Genomic DNA, 17,700 nt, shown 5'->3' on the forward strand with positions numbered 1-17,700 from the left:
GCCAGGGGTGGAGGAAGTGAGAGAGATGGAACAGCTAGGGGCAGAGCCTGGTCTCCAGCCCATTTCCGCAAGCAGAGAACTTTGGGTCATAGGACTCTGTCAGGTTGGTGCATTCAGGAACTCCTGTGGAGGAGTGGGGGACAGACGAGCAGGGGCAGGGGTATGGCTGGCAGACAGGAGTCCCTGAGGCAGGTCTGTGGCCACCTCAAACTCTTTCGCTGCTGTCCTCTGGGTCTTAGGAAGCACCTACCTTGTTTGCTTCTCTTTTATTTCTACTCCCTCTACTTGAGGAGCATTCTGAGAGTTGGGAGTTAGTGGTATGTGTGTGGTTGGGAGGTGGATTGCTGCCTTTCCCCAACCCATGGCTTGTGTGCTGCAGGGGAGAGCACCCCTGGCCCACAAAAGGACCCTCCCTGTGCCCGTTAGTTTCTGCTTACTGGGCAGGACAGAAACACAGGGTGTGGTGCAAAGAGGTCTTCTCTCTGCCATTATGTATTATTATTCCATAACAATCTATCATTACCATGTCGATGAATAGGCTCTTAAGAACTCTGGCCTGGAGGAGCTGACCAAGATGGGGCAGATGAGAACTCAGGGGAGCCGTCTTCCTGCACCTGGTCTAATCTCCGTCTCCCCACCCTGTCCAAAGGGAATGTAAGGTGAGGGAAGGAATAGCAGAGTTGCTGGGGCAACTCTACACCTTTCATCACCACAACCTCATGAGGTGAGAAGAAATCAATCGTTCCATTTGACAGATGAGGAGATCGAAGGAAGGAGGGTAAGGGAATTGCCCAGATAGGTGGGTCATGGAACTAGGGTGTTGGGGAGAGGGAGGTTTGCACGTCACTGGGCAGGGCTCTGGTCTTCACACAATACTCTTAGGCAGAAAACGGAAAGAAGCCTTTTCTGTCCACTCCCTTTTCAGTTCAGTGTTCAGAGATAGGTCCATTCTCTTGGGATGGGGGATAGGGGAGACAGAATCTGTAGGTAGGAAGCCACTAGGCCAGAGCAGACCTGGGACTGACTATGCCAAGGCATCAAGGGTCATTGGGTTGAGCACCTGCCACCTCCAAGTACATGCCAGGGAGAGGATTGCAGTTAGTGATATCCCCAGGTCTCTGTGGGGCCACTACGGAGAGGCTTTGATTGCTCTCAAGGTTCGACTCTCCCCTGTTCGCATAGGCAACTCTCCACATGTCCCCCAGCAGCAGGGTAAAAGTTAGAGAAGGTGGGCTGTCCAGGCAGTGGACAGCTATGGACAGCCTCTCTAGGGCTCGCACAGAGAAAACTGTGGATGGGGGAGGAACCCAACACGGGCTTGTGGCAGAGGCAGCAGGCCAGAACTCCCGCGGCCTGGGAAGCGTCCAGCAGCTGTCTGACGCCCACTGTGCTAACGGTGCCACAGCGCGCCCGCTGAGCAAACCCACCCCCTCGCAGTGACCGTTCGTCCAGAAGACGCTCCTTCCCCTTTCCCCCGCCTCTCCTCCTCTGTCTAAGGCCTGGGGGGCTGTGGTTCCAAGAAGCGGCAGACGGCGAGCCAGAAGGCTTGGACTGTCGGGTAAGCGCCCCCGCCGGGTCCCAGTCCTCCCCGCCCTGCGCCCTGCGCCTGCGAGTGTGGCGGAGCCCCGCCCCCGGGGGCCCTGCCGGGGCGGGTGCTCGGCGCGGAGGGGAGGGCCGGCGGGCCAGGAATGCGGGGCGGGCGGCGCAGGAGGCGAGCGGCCGAACATGTAAGGGCACATCCCGCGAGCTGCCGCCCAGCGCGCAGACAGAGCCCAGGGAGCGAGCGAGCGAGCGGGCCGGCGGGCGGTGGGGCTTACGGACCCGGGAGGCGCAGCGCACGGGGCAGAGGCGCGGCGAGACCGCTCGGTGCGGAGGGACCGGAGCGGGTTGAAGCAAGCGGCAAGCGAGGCGACAGCACGCACTGCCCGGGCGACCGTGTCCGAGGGCTGCGGTGCGGACGCAGGTGGGCAGGGCGCATTGCCAGCCAGCCCCGGGGCCAGAATCCGGCGCTGCAGAGCCGGGAGGGGCGCCGCGCCCTCCGCAGCCTCTAGCGTTCTGGGAACCTCGGAGTGCCCATGTCGGCGGCGGGGACAGTGCTCAAGGAGGGCGTGCTGGAGAAGCGCAGCGGCGGGCTGCTGCAGCTGTGGAAGCGCAAGCGCTGCGTGCTCACCGAGCGCGGGCTGCAGCTCTTCGAGGCCAAGGGCACCGGTGGCCGGCCCAAGGAGCTCAGCTTTGCTCGCATCAAGGCCGTGGAGTGCGTGGAGAGCACCGGGCGCCACATCTACTTCACACTTGTGACCGAGGGTGGCGGTGAGATCGACTTCCGCTGTCCCCTCGAAGACCCCGGCTGGAATGCCCAGATCACCCTGGGCCTGGTCAAGTTCAAGAACCAGCAGGCCATCCAGACAGTGCGGGCCCGGCAGAGTCTGGGGACCGGGACCCTGGTGTCCTAAACCACCAGGCATACCATCTTACCGTCATGCTCCCCACCACAGCGGTGCCCAGAGGTCATGCCAGGTAAGATCCTGGGAGACTGAATCTTCTTTCTTTCCTTCCCTCCTCCCTCCTCTATCTCCTACAGAGAGAATCAGGGACCAGCACTCAACTTCAAAACTGGACAATCCTAGGGAAGGTTCCTGGGGGCAACAGAGAATAGGAAGTCAGGAATCTAAGCTTGGGAGGCCTAGGGGGTGGTGGCAACCAAGCAGAGTTGGCCTTTCCCCTGCTGTACCATGCAAGAGGGTCGTGAATGTGATCCAGGTATCTGAGAGGGAGCAGGGACAAATGGAATGGGTCTCTCCACAGGTAGATTAGCCCTGATTCAGATGAAGTGACACTGGCCTGCACGTTCCCTCTGGAACTGGGCTCTGGGGGCTGCTGGACTACGCTTTCTGGGACCTGGGGAGAACTGAGGGTGGGGATGGGCAACAGAGACCCACCCTCCTTCTAGAACGAATGCTTGTCACAGAGTTTGAGCATTGAATTGAGGCAGAAGGGCACATCCTTCAGTTAACAAAGGAGTCTTCAGGATTGGAACCAAAACCAAGGAGTCCCAGCTCACAAAGTGGGTCCTCAGAGGAGGCCTGACTGGCCTGAGGGTTCAAGCTACCCTTTCTGGAGAGTGGGTTTTGGGCTGGGGCTGAGTGTTTGGGAGAACAGGGGAGGTGGAGGAAGGGGTAGGGAGGTCAAGGCCAGGCCACTGATGCCAAGAGGATATGCCTGTCTGTCCACCAGTCTAGCTAAGTACCAACCAGGCCTGACTGGGCCAATGAAGGGAAGCTAGAATAGGGGATGGGGTACTGAGGAGGGCGGCTGACTGGCGGGTACAGGATGGGGTCATGAGTTAATATTTGTGATGTCTTAATCCTCGTTGAGCAGTAGGGCAGAGGATGGAGGGCTGATTTGTGGTCTGGAAGGCTCAAGGGAGGGACCAGGAATAGAACCTAGAAGCCTGGCACTCAGCCCCATGCCCTCTTCCCCAGATGCCACTCCCTCCCCGTGGGAACTGGGAGCAGAGTTGAGGAAGGGTTTATACCACTCTCGGCTAACTTCTGTTGTGGAAATCTATATCCCCCCATCCCCATTCCACCTCCCGTAATACCTCAGGTGCCTCGCCCTGCATTTTCTCCGTTTGGACAAGTAGAGAGTCTCAGGGAGCCTGGGGCCCCATCTAGTGTCATGGCCCCTTTGATCCTCCTGTTAACTCCCTCCCACGCTGTATGAGGGTTAGATGAGAGGGTTGGACAAGAGGCTGGGTGTAAGGCAGACCTACTGTACTTAGAACGGATCTACATTGATCCTTCAGGCCTGGGAGGGGTGGTTTGGAGCAGGGGTGGGGAGGGGAGGGAAGGTGGGGAGGCAGGGGTCAGATTCCACTGAGCACAGCCTGTGGTTCAAATGCAGTCAGCTCTGTATCCAGGTCTGCATCCAGGGATCAACCAGCCCAGAATCCAAAATAGCTGGAAAAAATTATGTTATATTGAATATGTACAGACTTCTTTTGGGGGTCATTTTTTCCCAAACAATATAGTATAACAACTATATAAGGATTACTTTGTCGTTAGTATTACAAGTAATCTATACGGAAGGTATGCATAGGTCATACGCTAAACCATGCCATTTTATATAAAATACTTGAACATCCAGATTTGGGTATCCATGGGGTGCCCTGGAACCATCCACTTTGGGTAATGCTGTATTATTTTCTGCTTGTGCTGGTGTGGAAAAAGATGGGTCTGGTGCAATGCACCCAGCCCCTAGAAGATTCTCTTCTCCATCGTTGCCCTGTCCTAACCACTGTTCTTTCTCTCCAGCTTCCTTTTCCCTTTGACTGGTGGGAGCCTGACTGTGCTTCACGTGGTAAGGCAGATGCCCCGAACCTGTGGAGGAGATATTGGAACTGAAGGAGTGGACAGGGCCAGGGGACGAGGACAGAAGCCTCCCCCTACCCCGGGGCTGAGGATGAAGATTCAGCTCCTGGATGTTCAGACTGGCGGAACATGCCCAGCTCAAGGTCTTCTAACCTCACATGTGACGGTGGAGAGCTGGCATCAAAGCTCTCCCCACTGTGATTCTGCCTTTGGTTCTGCAGACTGCTGTAGCCCCTGGCCTTGCCCCATGCCTGGAGGAAGGCATTTCCCCTGGGGCACTTGGCCAACTCCACAGGACTCAGGAGGCCAGTCTAGTGTCCAGAGAACAAACCACCCTTGGATAGCCTCTGGACTCACCTCGAGGAGGGGGAGCTGCTGGGCCTGAGGCCCATGCCTGGGGGTCTCCTGCTGCTTAGGTCCTTTTGGGACCCCCACCCTTCCAGGCCCCCTCTTTGCACACTTCTTCCTCCACCTCTACCCATCTTCCCCCCACTGCGGTGCTAGGCCTGGAGGTGGTGGGGGTGGGGTGGGGGTTTGGCCTTTACCATTTCATGTCTATTTCGAAATGAAGATGTCCCACAAAGAGAAGTAACCACACTGTTTACTGAGTGAAATTCTTTGTCCACAAAGACCCAAGGATTGGAGGATCTCTCCCTCTACCCCAGTTTCCCAATTCACAACCCATTCTGAAATCTCTAGCCTGGTAGGGGACATGCCTTAGTGGCTCTAGGAATAAGGGGCCTCAGAGTGACTGAGAGATGCTACAATGGCCAATTCAGTGCCTATAGATGCTTCTTCTATTGAAGGTGACCTTGCTCATTCCATCCTGGAAGATGGCTCAGATTTCTGGGAAGAACATAACCCCTTGTCATGTATACACTCAGGCTTATGCATCTATACAGAAAGCGAGTGTCCCTTACTCGATGATTTAAAAGGATACTGGGGACACTGAAATGCAAATAGCTGCCCTGAGTGATAAATAAATTATTGATCCCCCACACCAATGGGTTTCCACATTATGGCCAATAGTTTACTCTTCTTCCTTTACTCCATCTTTCATCATGTCTAACCTTCCCTGGGGTGGAACAGTGGCCTACTCCAAAGTCTTTGGAAGGAGCGAGAAGGTTGAGTGATCCCCTTCAACAATGTGAAGTCTTTGCTAACCTCTTTGTACTTTCAACCTGCTTTGTTCTCCTGATTTCTTCTGCTTTCCAATCAGTCCCCCTGTCCCAGTCCCTCAGTCCTCAGGAGCATCTTGCTCATCTGAGATGTGAACTAGATTCACAATTGAACATGAATTTACAATTCACAAAGGCACTTTTACAAATGTCCCACTTTGTATATCATCAGGTCATACAACCACTCGTGGATAACTTAATCCCATCATGGCAAATAAGCATCACCTTCCATGTCATCCGGATCAGTGCTAAGAAAAAAGGAGACTGCCACCCTCGTCTATTCGAGCTATGTTAATGGGAAAGGATAAGCTGCTGCATCTTCCTATAAAGCAGCAGTTGCTAAAGCAGAATCCTTGCTCTTTCAATAAACACAGGGTGACTGATGGAAGGGATTAAGGTGTAAAGAAAAGAGTTATCCAGGCCCTCAGAAATGGGAGTGTTCGTGAGCAGATGGGTTTGAGATAACAAGACAATTACTCAGCAAACTAAATGCCTCTAATGGGACAGGCGCTCTGCTCTGCACTGAGGATACAGAAGCAAAAAGGCACTATCCAATCCTTATTTCCAGGGGTCAGATCCTAGTGGGGTGATAAATCATGCCAACTGGTACCTATGGAGCTGGTCATAGGGAGCCAAGAGGGTGCCTGGTACTGTGTCCTCTGTCTCACACTATGTTGGCCGTAGCAGAGCTGGGAGGGATTATTCTGGGAGCTTGGCTGCAGAGGGCAATGAGAGGCACAGCTAGTGTGGAGTGTCAGGGAAGAGGGCAGTTGGAGGGTGGAGGGGGACGTGGGCTCCAGTTTCTGGCACTCTCTACTTTTTTGGAACACAGCCCTATTGCTTCCAAGTAATGCTTTGGTTTTCGCTTTGGTTTCTCACTGACTAGCAGAGTCCAAGGCCCTCTGAAGTGCATTGCTATGAGACCCTCCACAGACCTTGGAATGCAGTTAACTCCCAGGACACAACAGTATAGGCCGTGGTTGCTGTAATGAGTGGTCATTTAGCACCACTTGGAAAACGGGGGCTTCTTGAGGGTTCTGAAAGTCCTGGCAGCACAGAGATCTGGGGTTCCCAAATCAGGTTTTTTAAAAAGAATAGTGACCTCTTTTGGGAATCTTTGCCTCTCTGATAAGGAATGGGTACCCTGCTTCCTGGGTTCAGGGGTGTCTTCACTGCTCTTTGAATTTTGTGACTCTGAATTTCAAAGCAGCAAAGGCCTTTACCCTACGAATGCTTGGCTGGACCGCAGAGCAGGGTCAAGCCCCCTTTGGGGGTACAAACAGGCTCTGATGGTGCCAGCAGACAGGCATGAGATGGAAAAACTTTGCTCAGTTGGGCCTGAGGACGCTGTGAATCCAGGGAGGGGCTGTTGCCACCAACTCTCCCCCTGCCCTGGCCTCACCCCCACCCAATACGTGAGTCATCTATGGGAAAATGAGACAGGGCAAGTCTCAGCCAGGCAACTGGGAGTCCGCTGCAGTGGGGTGGGGAGGCTGAGGGGAGAAGGGACGGGCTTGGTCTGGTCAGGGTGAGCTGGGTTGGGAGCTGAGGCTTGGGCAAGAGTGAGCCTGTTGCAAGGCTGGGAATGGAGATGAGTGTGAAGAGCTAGGTGAGAGTCCTCGGGCTGGAACTGCAGCAGAAAGGAGTCGGAATGGACCCCCAGGGCATGGTGGGCGGTCACCTGGAAATCTAGAGCTGATGTGCAGGCACTGTGGCAGCCGTCCCAAGGACCCTGGCAAGACCATGCCTGGCTGGGTGCTAAGCTGCCTGCGCCTGGCAGAGAGCTCTGGCTTGCCTCCAGCTTCCTGCTCCAGTGTGGCCACCATGGTCCACCGAAGTGACCCGTGCAGGATGCAGCTCACGCTCTGCTAAGATGGTTTCCCCTCCTGTAATGCAGGAAGGCCAAGCTTCCCGACATGGTTGCTCTCATGGTCAGGGCTTTCTTTCTGGTGTCTGTCTCCACATTCTCCATGCCCTGATCCCTTGCATGCAACTGTCCCCATCCCAGGAACAGTGAAGGCTGCTTCACATTGCCAGGCCTGCACCCCTGTTCTTCCTACACATTTTCTTCTTGGTAGCTTGGAGTTCTGTCATGTCAGTGCCCCTGAGAAGCCTTCCCTGACTGCCCTGTCTACAGGCTAGCTGGAGCTCTCCCCTGTGAGTGGCCATTCCTCCTCCATCAATTACCCTGCGTTGCAGTTACTGGTTTACCTGACTGCCTGTGCCACTAGACTGGTCAGTTCTCAGGCTTGTTATTTGTGTATTCCCGGTACTTTAAATTATCTGGCTCATAGCAGATTCTTAATCATAATAATGGCAAACAGTATATGTTTATTCTGTGCCAGGCATTGATCCAAGAGCTGTACAATTATGTGTAAAATGTTAAATCAGGTAACACTCCAACACCCTGTGAGGCAGTTGCTATTATTACGGCTCCATGCTTTACATTAAGAAACTGAGACGCAGGGAAGGGAACTGGCTCTGGGCTAGGGAGGGGATTCTCCAGTTTTAGCACTGAAATTTCCACATCCTGCAAAGCCCCTCGATCCTGGACAACTGGTACATGAGTCACCAATTCCTCTTCTGCCCCAGGACTAGGTCCCATTGAGGGAGTCATGGCAGAGTCCAAGACTATGGGTTATAGGGCTATGGCCCAGAGCATCAGCCAGCCCTGACCCAGGCACTGTCAGTGTCTCCTGCCATCTTAGAGAAGGGATCTAGTTCCTGGCTGCAGGGGGGAAAACCAACTAGGTGTCTCTCCAAGCTCTTCAATCAGCTCTGGGGGCTTCTCCTGAGCCCCAAATACATTTCAGTCAACTTCACCTCAACCTTAGTGCTTATTTATCACACAGGTAGAGACAGTCCTGCCCAGACCCTGGCCTCAAGGAACCCCCAAGACCATCGAGACACAGGGCAGCAAGAGAAAGTGCAGACAGAACCGTGAAGGACAGGCAGGGGCATTTATTTGAGGGGGTCTTCTGAAGGGAAGATAGGATGCTGGCTATGGTGTATGTGGCAGGGGGACAGAACATTCCAAGTGGAAGAAATCTCCTGTACAAGAGTACCAGGAAACTCAAATAGGTCTGCATAAATCCTGGGTGTCACAGCTGAGCAGGGAGGAGATGGGACTGGAGCACACTGGCCAGGGGCTAGGCTTCTCTCTACAAGCAGTGGAGCCATTCATTGCAAAGCTCTGTTGCAAGTGTGCGTGCATGTGCGTGCGCGCGCGCGCGCACACACACACACACACACACACACACACACCTGTACACAAGCACATCCCTTTATTTTTGTCATAGAAGCATGCTTAATGAAGAAAAATGTGAAAGTTAATAAAATTATAAAGAAGAAACAAATATACTTTCATGTTCTTATCTCTTGGGGCTCATCTTTGCATTTCCATTTGTCTATACTTCTTTCTTTTTTTGTGGTGCTGGGGATTGAAACCCAGGGCCTCATGCATGCTAGGCAAATACTCTACCATTGACTACATCCCCAGTTTCTCTATCTACATTTATTTCTATGCAAATATATAATATAATAAAATATAATAAGTAATTGCATTTCCTAATGGAGTCATGCTGTATGTACTCTATTATATCCTGATTCTTGATGTATCACTATGTTCTTGTTATGGAGCAATGTCATTAATAATTCTTTTAATGCCTGTGTATTTATTATTCTATTATATTTACTATTATCTATTCAATGACACAATCCTTTGTTGTTGGGCACTCATGTCCTTTTCATTTTTTCTCATCTAAGGCAGAGATGACCATTTGTATATTCAAATTTCTGGTGTCTTCAGGATAACTGGATTTTAATGGCCAGGTCCCCACTGGATAGCTGGCAGGGGTGGGCTGAGTACCGTGTTTTAGGAGGTTGGTCTGGTCCATTCATTAGGAGGCAGAAGAGAGACCCAGGAGCAGGGAGGTTGTGTAGGAGTAACGAGGGCTGGAAGGCCAGTGGTGGGAATGGAAGTGGGAGACAGGAGGTGAGAACAGGGCAGGTTCCTCAGCACCTGTGTCACCACGTGCAGGCATTCCAGTAGCAGTGGAAAACGCCTCACAGCCCTGAGTGTGAGTCTTCGCTGTGTCTCTTACTGGCCCTGTGACTTGGCACCCTGTTAAAACAGGGATGGAATGGCCTGACTTTCTAGGATCATTGGGAGAAGCAATTGAGAAAGACTGCAAAGTAGATAAAGCACGCAGATAGTGAAACATTCACTGTTTGTTTTTATAGTAGTATAATAATCCTCCCAGCAAGCTTGTTTTGCCTAATCCCTATTTAGAAAACTGCATGTAATTAACAACTCAAATTAGTAGCACTTACTGGTGTTTTACCTAATACCAATCCCTAGGCCTCATGGAGCGTGGTCTAAATCTTCCTCCTCTTACAGAGGTGAACCTCCTGCTCGGAGAAGTTAAAACAGTCATCTGAGACCACCCGGTCCCCCACTGGTCCCAGACAGATGGATTCAGACCCCTAGCTCAGGATCTTGTGTGCTTCTCTCCCCTCCCCTGGGCTGTGAGCCTGCTGGTTAGAGCAGCATGGCTCTTCAGAATTCCTTCGTCAGCAGATGGCCCTGCACTGTGGTTATCTTCACCAGCAGCGCTCACCAGGCTCCATTCCAATGGCTCCATTCTACTGGCCTGGCATGCAACACTCTCTACCCACCATTCCCTGCCAGAGAAGAGAGGGTAGGTCGTGCAACTGGCCTGAGTTCACAGCCCATGTCGCCGACCAAGCCAGGAGAAGGCACACGCTTGACCCTGTGCAGACCAGTTGAGAGGGAAGAGGGCCTCCACGCTTACCAAGACAACACAGACAGACTGACAGCTCAGGGAGCAGCTCCCAAGAGCCAATGACATCCATCAATTATATTTGACTAGGTGGTCAGGACTGCGGTTTGAAGTTTTCAGCTATTTATTCAAATAGACGTCAAGGCCCTTGTACTCACCCCACTTCCAAATTAGGTACAAGCAACGAATGTTTCCTGTAGCCTGGATGGTCCCCCTCATAGGTTCCACCCACCTGCAACTATGGACTTCTCCAGGGGACAAAACATAGGCACCTCTCTGCAAGGTGTCTGAGACGTGCCCCCTGTCCTTCACCTTCAGTCCAGTAATCTTTGTCATTATTCCCGGTTTCTACCCAGTTCTGCGACTTAAAGATCCTTCAGATGGAACTTCATTGTAGTATCACAACAGCTCCATGGAGAATATTTTCTGATAGTTGAAGGTGGTAAATTTAAGATTCTGGGGAGTGAAATGTGCTCCCCACCCCCATTGGTTGAATCAGGGTCCCTGATCTAACACCAGTGTGGAATTAGAAAGACAAGCATTTCCATCCAGGGCCCTCTGGGATAGGCTGTGGCAGGCATGCCTTGGGATAGCCTAGAGTTTAGGGAATGGCCAGCTTTCTCCCTGGCCTCTGCAGGGAATCCAGGGGCTCCCACTAGCTACCCTGCAAGTCCTATTTGTTTCTGGTGCCCACTGCCAGTGTTCACTGCAGGGCTGAGATACTTTCAACAGAAAAGGCACCAGGAAATCTAGAAGGGCCTAGGAGGGTGCAGGAAGCCCTGGGCCCCCATGCTTTGCATGTACCTCCTGAGCTCTAGCTCCAAAGCCTGCCTGCACAGGGCAAGCAGCCAAGAATCTATTCCTTGGCTCAGTGGCTCCTGGGCCTGGGCAGATCCCTGCTGCTGGAATCCACTCTGATTTACTGACTTGCTGCCCTAGCCTGGAAGGGCCCTGTTTCTCTCTACATGCTCCCTGCTAGATTCTCAGGTCATGGCTTGGCTGATATACAGTGGGCGGGCGCTCAGTAAACACTTGCAGGAAAAATGAATGTGTAGTTGTGCATGTGAATTGTGTGTGTGCATGTGTGCTCTCGAGCACCTGCACGTGAGTGTGACATGTTAGGGCTTATTGGCTCCCAGGAGTGCCTTCTGTGTGGGCGGACATGGTCTGAGCTCCTGGAGCTCCTGGAAAACTTCAAAGAAGTAGAGGCCAAAAGAAGTCAGGCAGGTATAGAGTTAGGGGTGAACACACTGAGAGGACCTCTGAGTGACTCTCTTGGAAACTCCAGTGGCCTGGAACTGGAGATAGCACTTCTGGGTCCTCATTCAGCCTAAGCCTAGCTCTAATAACCTTGGGTAAGTCCCTGCTTTCCAGCCCTCATTTTCCTCACTTGTAAAACAAGGAAACTGATTGGTCGTTTCTATGTAACTGTCGATGGGCAGAAGCTCCTGGGTGCTTTATGAAAGCGCAGAACCCTGGCCCTACCCGCCACTCACTGAAGCCGAGCCTCTGGAACTGGCCCAGGCATCTATAATTTTAATAAGTCCCCATAGTGATTCTGAAGTTGCCAACCCAAGGGAATGATGCTCGATGATTTCTGATAGGGATGTTCATCAAGAGGTCAGGGGATAGGGAAATCAATACTGCAGTCCTGGTCCCTGGGGTTTAGGGCCCAGGTGCTTAGTGGAGATTAAGCGAATGGAGCCTTCTGATTGTTCTCTCTCTCTCCCCTCTCTCCCTTTTATACACACACACACACACACACACACACACACACACACACACACACTGCAAACACACATACATTCACTTAGCTTCCATGCCAGAGTCTTGGGGAGTGCCATCTGGCAACCAGGCAACCTCCTGCCTCCATTTCCTGTGTCATCTTCAGACTGTAGCTTGTCTTCTGTGATTGTCTTTGTCAGATCCTGCCTGTATCCAAATATTCCCTGGAGAAGGGACTCCCCGCCACCGCGGGGAGCAATTGGCCTTTGGCCACATTCATACTGGTTTGGGCCTTGGTTTTCATAACTGTGGACGAGGAACAGTAATCTTCCCTCCTTCCAGGAGCACTGTGTACATAAGGTCAAGAACACAAGGCAGTGAGCATGAGGCAAACAGCAGACCTGGGCTGTGTGCAGCGCTGAGTTCCTTGGGCTGGCTCTGCTGTGGCCACCATCCTGATTCTGGTCTCCCTGTAGACCTCCGCACTCTCTGGCTTTACCTGGCTCCTACCAGCTGCTCCTTTGAGACTCAGTTCTGGATTGTGGTGACAGGCAGACTCTAATTTGGCCACCTTGCCCTCTGACGATCTCTGCCTCCTGGAATCATGTCCTTGGGCGTGCCTTCCCCCGGAGAGAGACCGGCCTGCTGGTTTACTTCTAGTTGGTAATGAATGGGTGTCACTTCTACAGTGAGGCTCCACAGATGATGATTTCCTTCTAGCTCATCCTGACTCTCTTCCTTGATTCTTTTTTTATGTATCAAGCTCGGGGTCTCTTGCTCATCTGATGAAGCACATGCCATGGTGGGAAAGTCCACAGGCAAGGAACTGAGGGTGGCCTCCAGTCAAAGTGGCCACGAGGGCTTCCAGGAGGTGCTTCCTCAGCCTAGCCTTTGGGGGAGATTCCACTCCTGGCAGATACTTAACTGTGACTGGAAGAGGAACCCTGAGGCAGAGGACCCAGACAAGCCATGCCCGATTCCTGACCACAGAAACCGTCAGATCAGAAATACACGTTGTTTTAACCAACTAAGTTTGTGACTGTTTATATATAGCACAAGATAACTCATCCAGACACCTCCTCCAAGAAGTCTTCCCAGGGTTTTTTCTTACCCCTGGCTATGATCACCTCCCAATCCTGCCCTTCCCATGATTTCATTGACCTTTCCTATGTTTACTAGCTGTTTCCGCCCAAGGTAAGGGTCACTTTCTCCTCTCCTTTTGCCTCTTGCCCCTGCTCTGTGTCTGGCACGCAGGGAGGGTATGTGTTTGAGATTCTAGGGTCTCTTCCCTCTTTCTTCCCACTTCTCCCCAGATGTGACTTTCTCAGAAAGTTCTGGTCATCTGAAATTACTGACTACTACAAGACACCAGAGTGCTTGGGCCATGGAGGGGCCAGGCTAACATAGAGAAGATGCTCAGGGCTTGGTCTAGTGTCTTGGAATCCACGGGAGGCACCAGGAAGTGGAGAGCGGGAGCTGGAAGGGCTGGGCTCTCCTGGCTCCCATTGGGGCATGGCCCTTTCCTGACCTGCTTGGCACAGGTCTCCATCCTTCCTACTTCAGGGGATCGTTCCCAAACCAGAGCGATGCCGTTGGGCAGTGCAAAGTGCTGTCCCAGGGCAGGCAAGGTGAATTCCTGATAGAGGAAACTCTGACCCCATATGGGGAAAGAGCCACTTGTGGAGACCCAGGGCTGGGCGTGTGCACCCTTCCATTCATCATTCAAAGAGACAGAGTTGGTTTCCTGTGGCTGCTGGAAGAAATAATACAGATATTTATTCTTTCATGGTTCTGGAGCTCAAAGGGCCCGAAATCAGTGTCACTGGGTTGAAACCAAGGTGTCGGCAGGCTGTGCTCCTTCTAGAGCCTCTGGGAATGGGGAGATTCCTACCTTCTGCCAACTTCAGGGGGCTCCAGGTGCCCTGTGGCTTGTGGAGCAGCACTTTTGACCTCCCCTTTCATGGTCACATTGCCTTCTTTTCTGTCTAAAATCTCTGTGTGCCTCCTTCTTGAAAGGACACTTGTGGTAGCATTTATAGCCGACCTGGGTCGTCAGGAATAATCTTTCCATCTCAAAATCCTAGGTGGAATATGTTTGGAAAGTCCTTGCCATACAAGGGAAAATCGAGAGGTCCCCAGATTTGACAGGGACATTCTGATGTCCATTATCGAGCTCTTCCAAAGGCTGTCCTCAGGAGGGGAGAGACTGAGGTACAGCAGCAGGTCTTTTTCTCTTCTGGAAATGAAAGTCTGAAGTTCCAACTCCCTGACCCATTTCCCTGCCACTAACTACTGTCCCCAAATAAGGTGAGGCCCAGGAAAGACAGGGCCAGCTCCGTCTTTGTCCATCTTGGTATCTGGAGCCCTCGTCCTGCATCCCCTGGCTCCTCTTTCCTGCCCCCTCCTCTCCACTGGCGCCTGTGTGGGAGGCCCTGGCGACACGACAGGGGAGTCTGGCCTCAGAGCAAGGACTCTTCTTTCCCTTTCCCGGAGAGGAGCATCTTTCCCCAGCAGTGGCTGGGTAGCCCCACAGTGCAGCAGGCTGTAAATCCCCTGCCCGCCCACGCACACAGAAACAGCTGGGTCCCAGGCTTGTGCCCTTAACCCCTTTCAAGCCTGTAGACCCCTCCCTGGGCTGAGCTGCAAAGAGGCAGGGACCTCTTGAGGTCTAAGAAATTTCTTCTCATGCATGTGTTGCTGGCAAGTGGCCCCAGTATTGTTTATTGAGGGGACTTAAGACTGCTCATCCTGCCAGAAGTCAGGAAGGGCTGGGTCTGGTTAACCCCTGGTGTGGCTGGCAAGCACTGTGGCAGGAAGGGTGTTGCCCGAGGCACATGAGACTCCTCTGTGGTCATCATGAGCATCCAAAAGGCCTTTGTTAAGAACCAGACTATACAGGGCTCTGGGGTGAGTCCTGGATCAGCTGGAAGTACAGACCCACACTGGCTCCAGGGCAGGGCTGTTGATAGCTCCCTGTCTACTCAGCTCTCTCCTCCTCAGGCTGCCAGCTGTCCAGGGAGCAGGGAACAGGGAACGTGTTGGTCTCTGGCAGATAATAAGTTCTCTACGGATGATCTGATGGATGCTGGAAGTTTCCAAAGTTACTCTCCCTCTTTACCTCTTCTGACATCAGATCCATTTGAGAAAGTTATACTGTTTTAAAGGTTACAAAAATGCTTTGTAAATTTAGGACCTTACACACCTCAGGGATAATTATCACTAGAGTCTCCAAGAAGCTAGAAGAAGACATTTTTATTTCTGGGTGAGAGGGAAGTCGTTCTTTAGCATGTAGGTGGTTGTAATAGTCATCTTGCTGTGTGGCCTGGTAATACATTGCCATGGGGTTTTCAAGACCACTATCCTTATCTGATCAGCTCCATGCTTAGAACACAGGTGATTTCTTCTCACTTTGCGGATAAAGAAATGGAAAGACCAGAAAATTCAGTAACTTGCTCAAAATCACATAGCAGTTGCGTGGTACAGGAGCTGGGCGGGAGCCCAGGTCTGTGGGGCTGGAGACCTGACCAGAATGGAGCCATAAGAAGATGTCCAGGTGTCCTGAAGAAAGCAGGGCCAATGGGAGGCAAAAAAAAAAAAAAAAAAAAAAAAAAAGTCAAACAGGACGGAGAGGGAAGGCTTGGGAGTTTTCAGTCCCCGTCGTGGGTGACTTAAGGTGGTGGTTGGGCACTAATAGCACTTTATTGAATCTAATTATGGGTTTGTACTGCTTGGTGCACGATATGAATTACTAAGTAATTCATTTAATAGGACAGCAAAGGAACAAGGAAGGGATGGGTGCTGTGAAGACAGGACAGGCAGAGGACCTTGATTAACCATGACCTCTGGGGACTCAGAAGGCCGCAGAACAAATCCTGGCAGATGTCTGGGCTTTTGTGGGGTGGGAGGGAGTATCAAGGCCTACAGTCACAGCACTCCAGGAGGTGGGCCTTCAGTGAGCCTGGTGGGCCATGGTCTGCCCCTCCCCCAAGCCACAACAGAAAGACAATAGTCCCAGAGAGCCTCCTGGGACAGGACAGAGGGTGCCAGGCTGCCCAGCAGGACAAGAGGCCCTTGTGCAGGCCCCAGCTTCAGATCCTGCCCCACCCTCCCAGGCCTTGGGGGGTGGTCAGAAGTTCAGAACCCAGGGTGGGAGGGACACAGAGTTCACCATGCAGGGCTGGTGCTGGGACCGGGTTACCTGGAGGTCTCCAGGGAGCCAGGGTGGGGTCGGGTAGTATGTTCTGGGTTTCTGGGGGCTGCGGAAAGCCAGGGATTGGTGGCTTCTGGTGGACCTTGAGGAGTACTCCTCTCTGGTTGGAAAGGGACAGAGATGGTGAGGTTTCCAGACCTTTCTCATTTGATCCTCAAAACAACCCAGGGGGCGTGAATGCAAACGATGATCACTCCTATTTTATAGATGAGAAAATAGAGATTTGAAGACACGGAGGCTTTTCCTGGGAACACCCAGGAAATAAAAGTAAGCTCTGGAATCATAGCGTGCTGTAGAGATGGAGGTGGGCGGAGAGAAGCTTGCTCAAGGCTCGGTGGACTCAGGAGCCCTGAAGGCTGTCTGAAGAGTCAGAGCCAGGGTCCTGTGTATGGTGAAGGCCAGTGCCCCACTAGCCAGCTCTCCAGCAAAGCCCGCCTCCCATCATTCCACCTTGTCCATCCATCCTCCCTACCCCTGCCAGGGCAAGCCCCTGGGAGCCCAGGCCAAGCATGCAACATTCCAGGGAAGGGAGGTGCTGCTTCGATGGGGAAGCAGGGTCAGGGAGGCAGAGGGGCCCATCTGGACAGCCCAAATCTACTCAGCTTTTCCTTGAAATTCCACACACCCTGGGCGTTTGGCAGGAGCCGGGAATGTGCTTCATCTGAACAATTTGTCTTTCATGGTGCATTTGCATCAATTACCCCTTTGTTCCTTTTGCCTTTTCCTGGACCACTCTGGCTGGCTCCAGAGCTCCCTGTGTATGTTGTGAGGGGGTTGGAGGGCATGGGGCAGGCAGAGGGGCCGTGCCCCCTGGTGGCCCTATCTGCAAACACACACCCAGATGCCCCAGCAGAGCTTCTAACCAGTCTGGTGGCACCTCCCCGGCATGACACATCTGATTCCATCTCCCTTCCCCCTTCCTATTCTGCTCCCAGGGGCCCTGGGTGGAGTGGGAGAGAGAGATTATGGAAGTCAAGAAGGCATAACTCAGGTAAATCAGGCACTTTGTAAAAGGAGGGATGCTCTTGTGAAATAAGCCACAATCCATGGATCCAGGGCCTGATTCAGCCTCTCCACTGCCCCCAGCCCCTGTGTGGCCTCAGGTGATCCAGCAACCACTCTGGCTTCAGTGGCTTATCTATAAAATGACAAGGGTAGCCCAGAGAACAGGGGATCATAAAGCTAGAGTCCTGGATGTGGAAGATTTGTACTTGGGGTTTGAATCCTGACTTTCTACCCTTACTGACTTGGTGCCAGCTGTTTACCCAGATGACCCTCAGTTTATTTCTCTGTAAAATGGTGATAGTAATAGAACTGATCCTAGTTATTTGTCAATTCTATATTTGCAAATGATTCCATTTGTTGAAATTTATTTGTAATCCCCCAAATCAATGCTTTTGGAGTCTGGGTCATTT

At 52.4% G+C, this 17,700-nt stretch overlaps 1 protein-coding gene across 1 annotated transcript; it reads left to right on the plus strand.

Moving 5' to 3' along the window:
• The first annotated feature begins 1,541 nt into the window (after positions 1 to 1,541).
• PHLDA3 (pleckstrin homology like domain family A member 3) lies at positions 1,542 to 4,965 on the plus strand. The gene is made up of 2 exons (XM_079106041.1): positions 1,542 to 2,517; positions 4,314 to 4,965. Exon 1 carries the CDS (start codon positions 2,076 to 2,078, stop codon positions 2,451 to 2,453), a length of 378 nt encoding a protein of 125 aa, XP_078962167.1. The 5' UTR covers positions 1,542 to 2,075; the 3' UTR covers positions 2,454 to 2,517; positions 4,314 to 4,965.
• The last annotated feature ends 12,735 nt before the right edge of the window (positions 4,966 to 17,700 follow it).

This window comes from Sciurus vulgaris (assembly GCF_902686455.1).
Source record: "Sciurus vulgaris genome assembly, chromosome: 12".
Taxonomy (NCBI): Eukaryota; Metazoa; Chordata; class Mammalia; order Rodentia; family Sciuridae; genus Sciurus; species Sciurus vulgaris.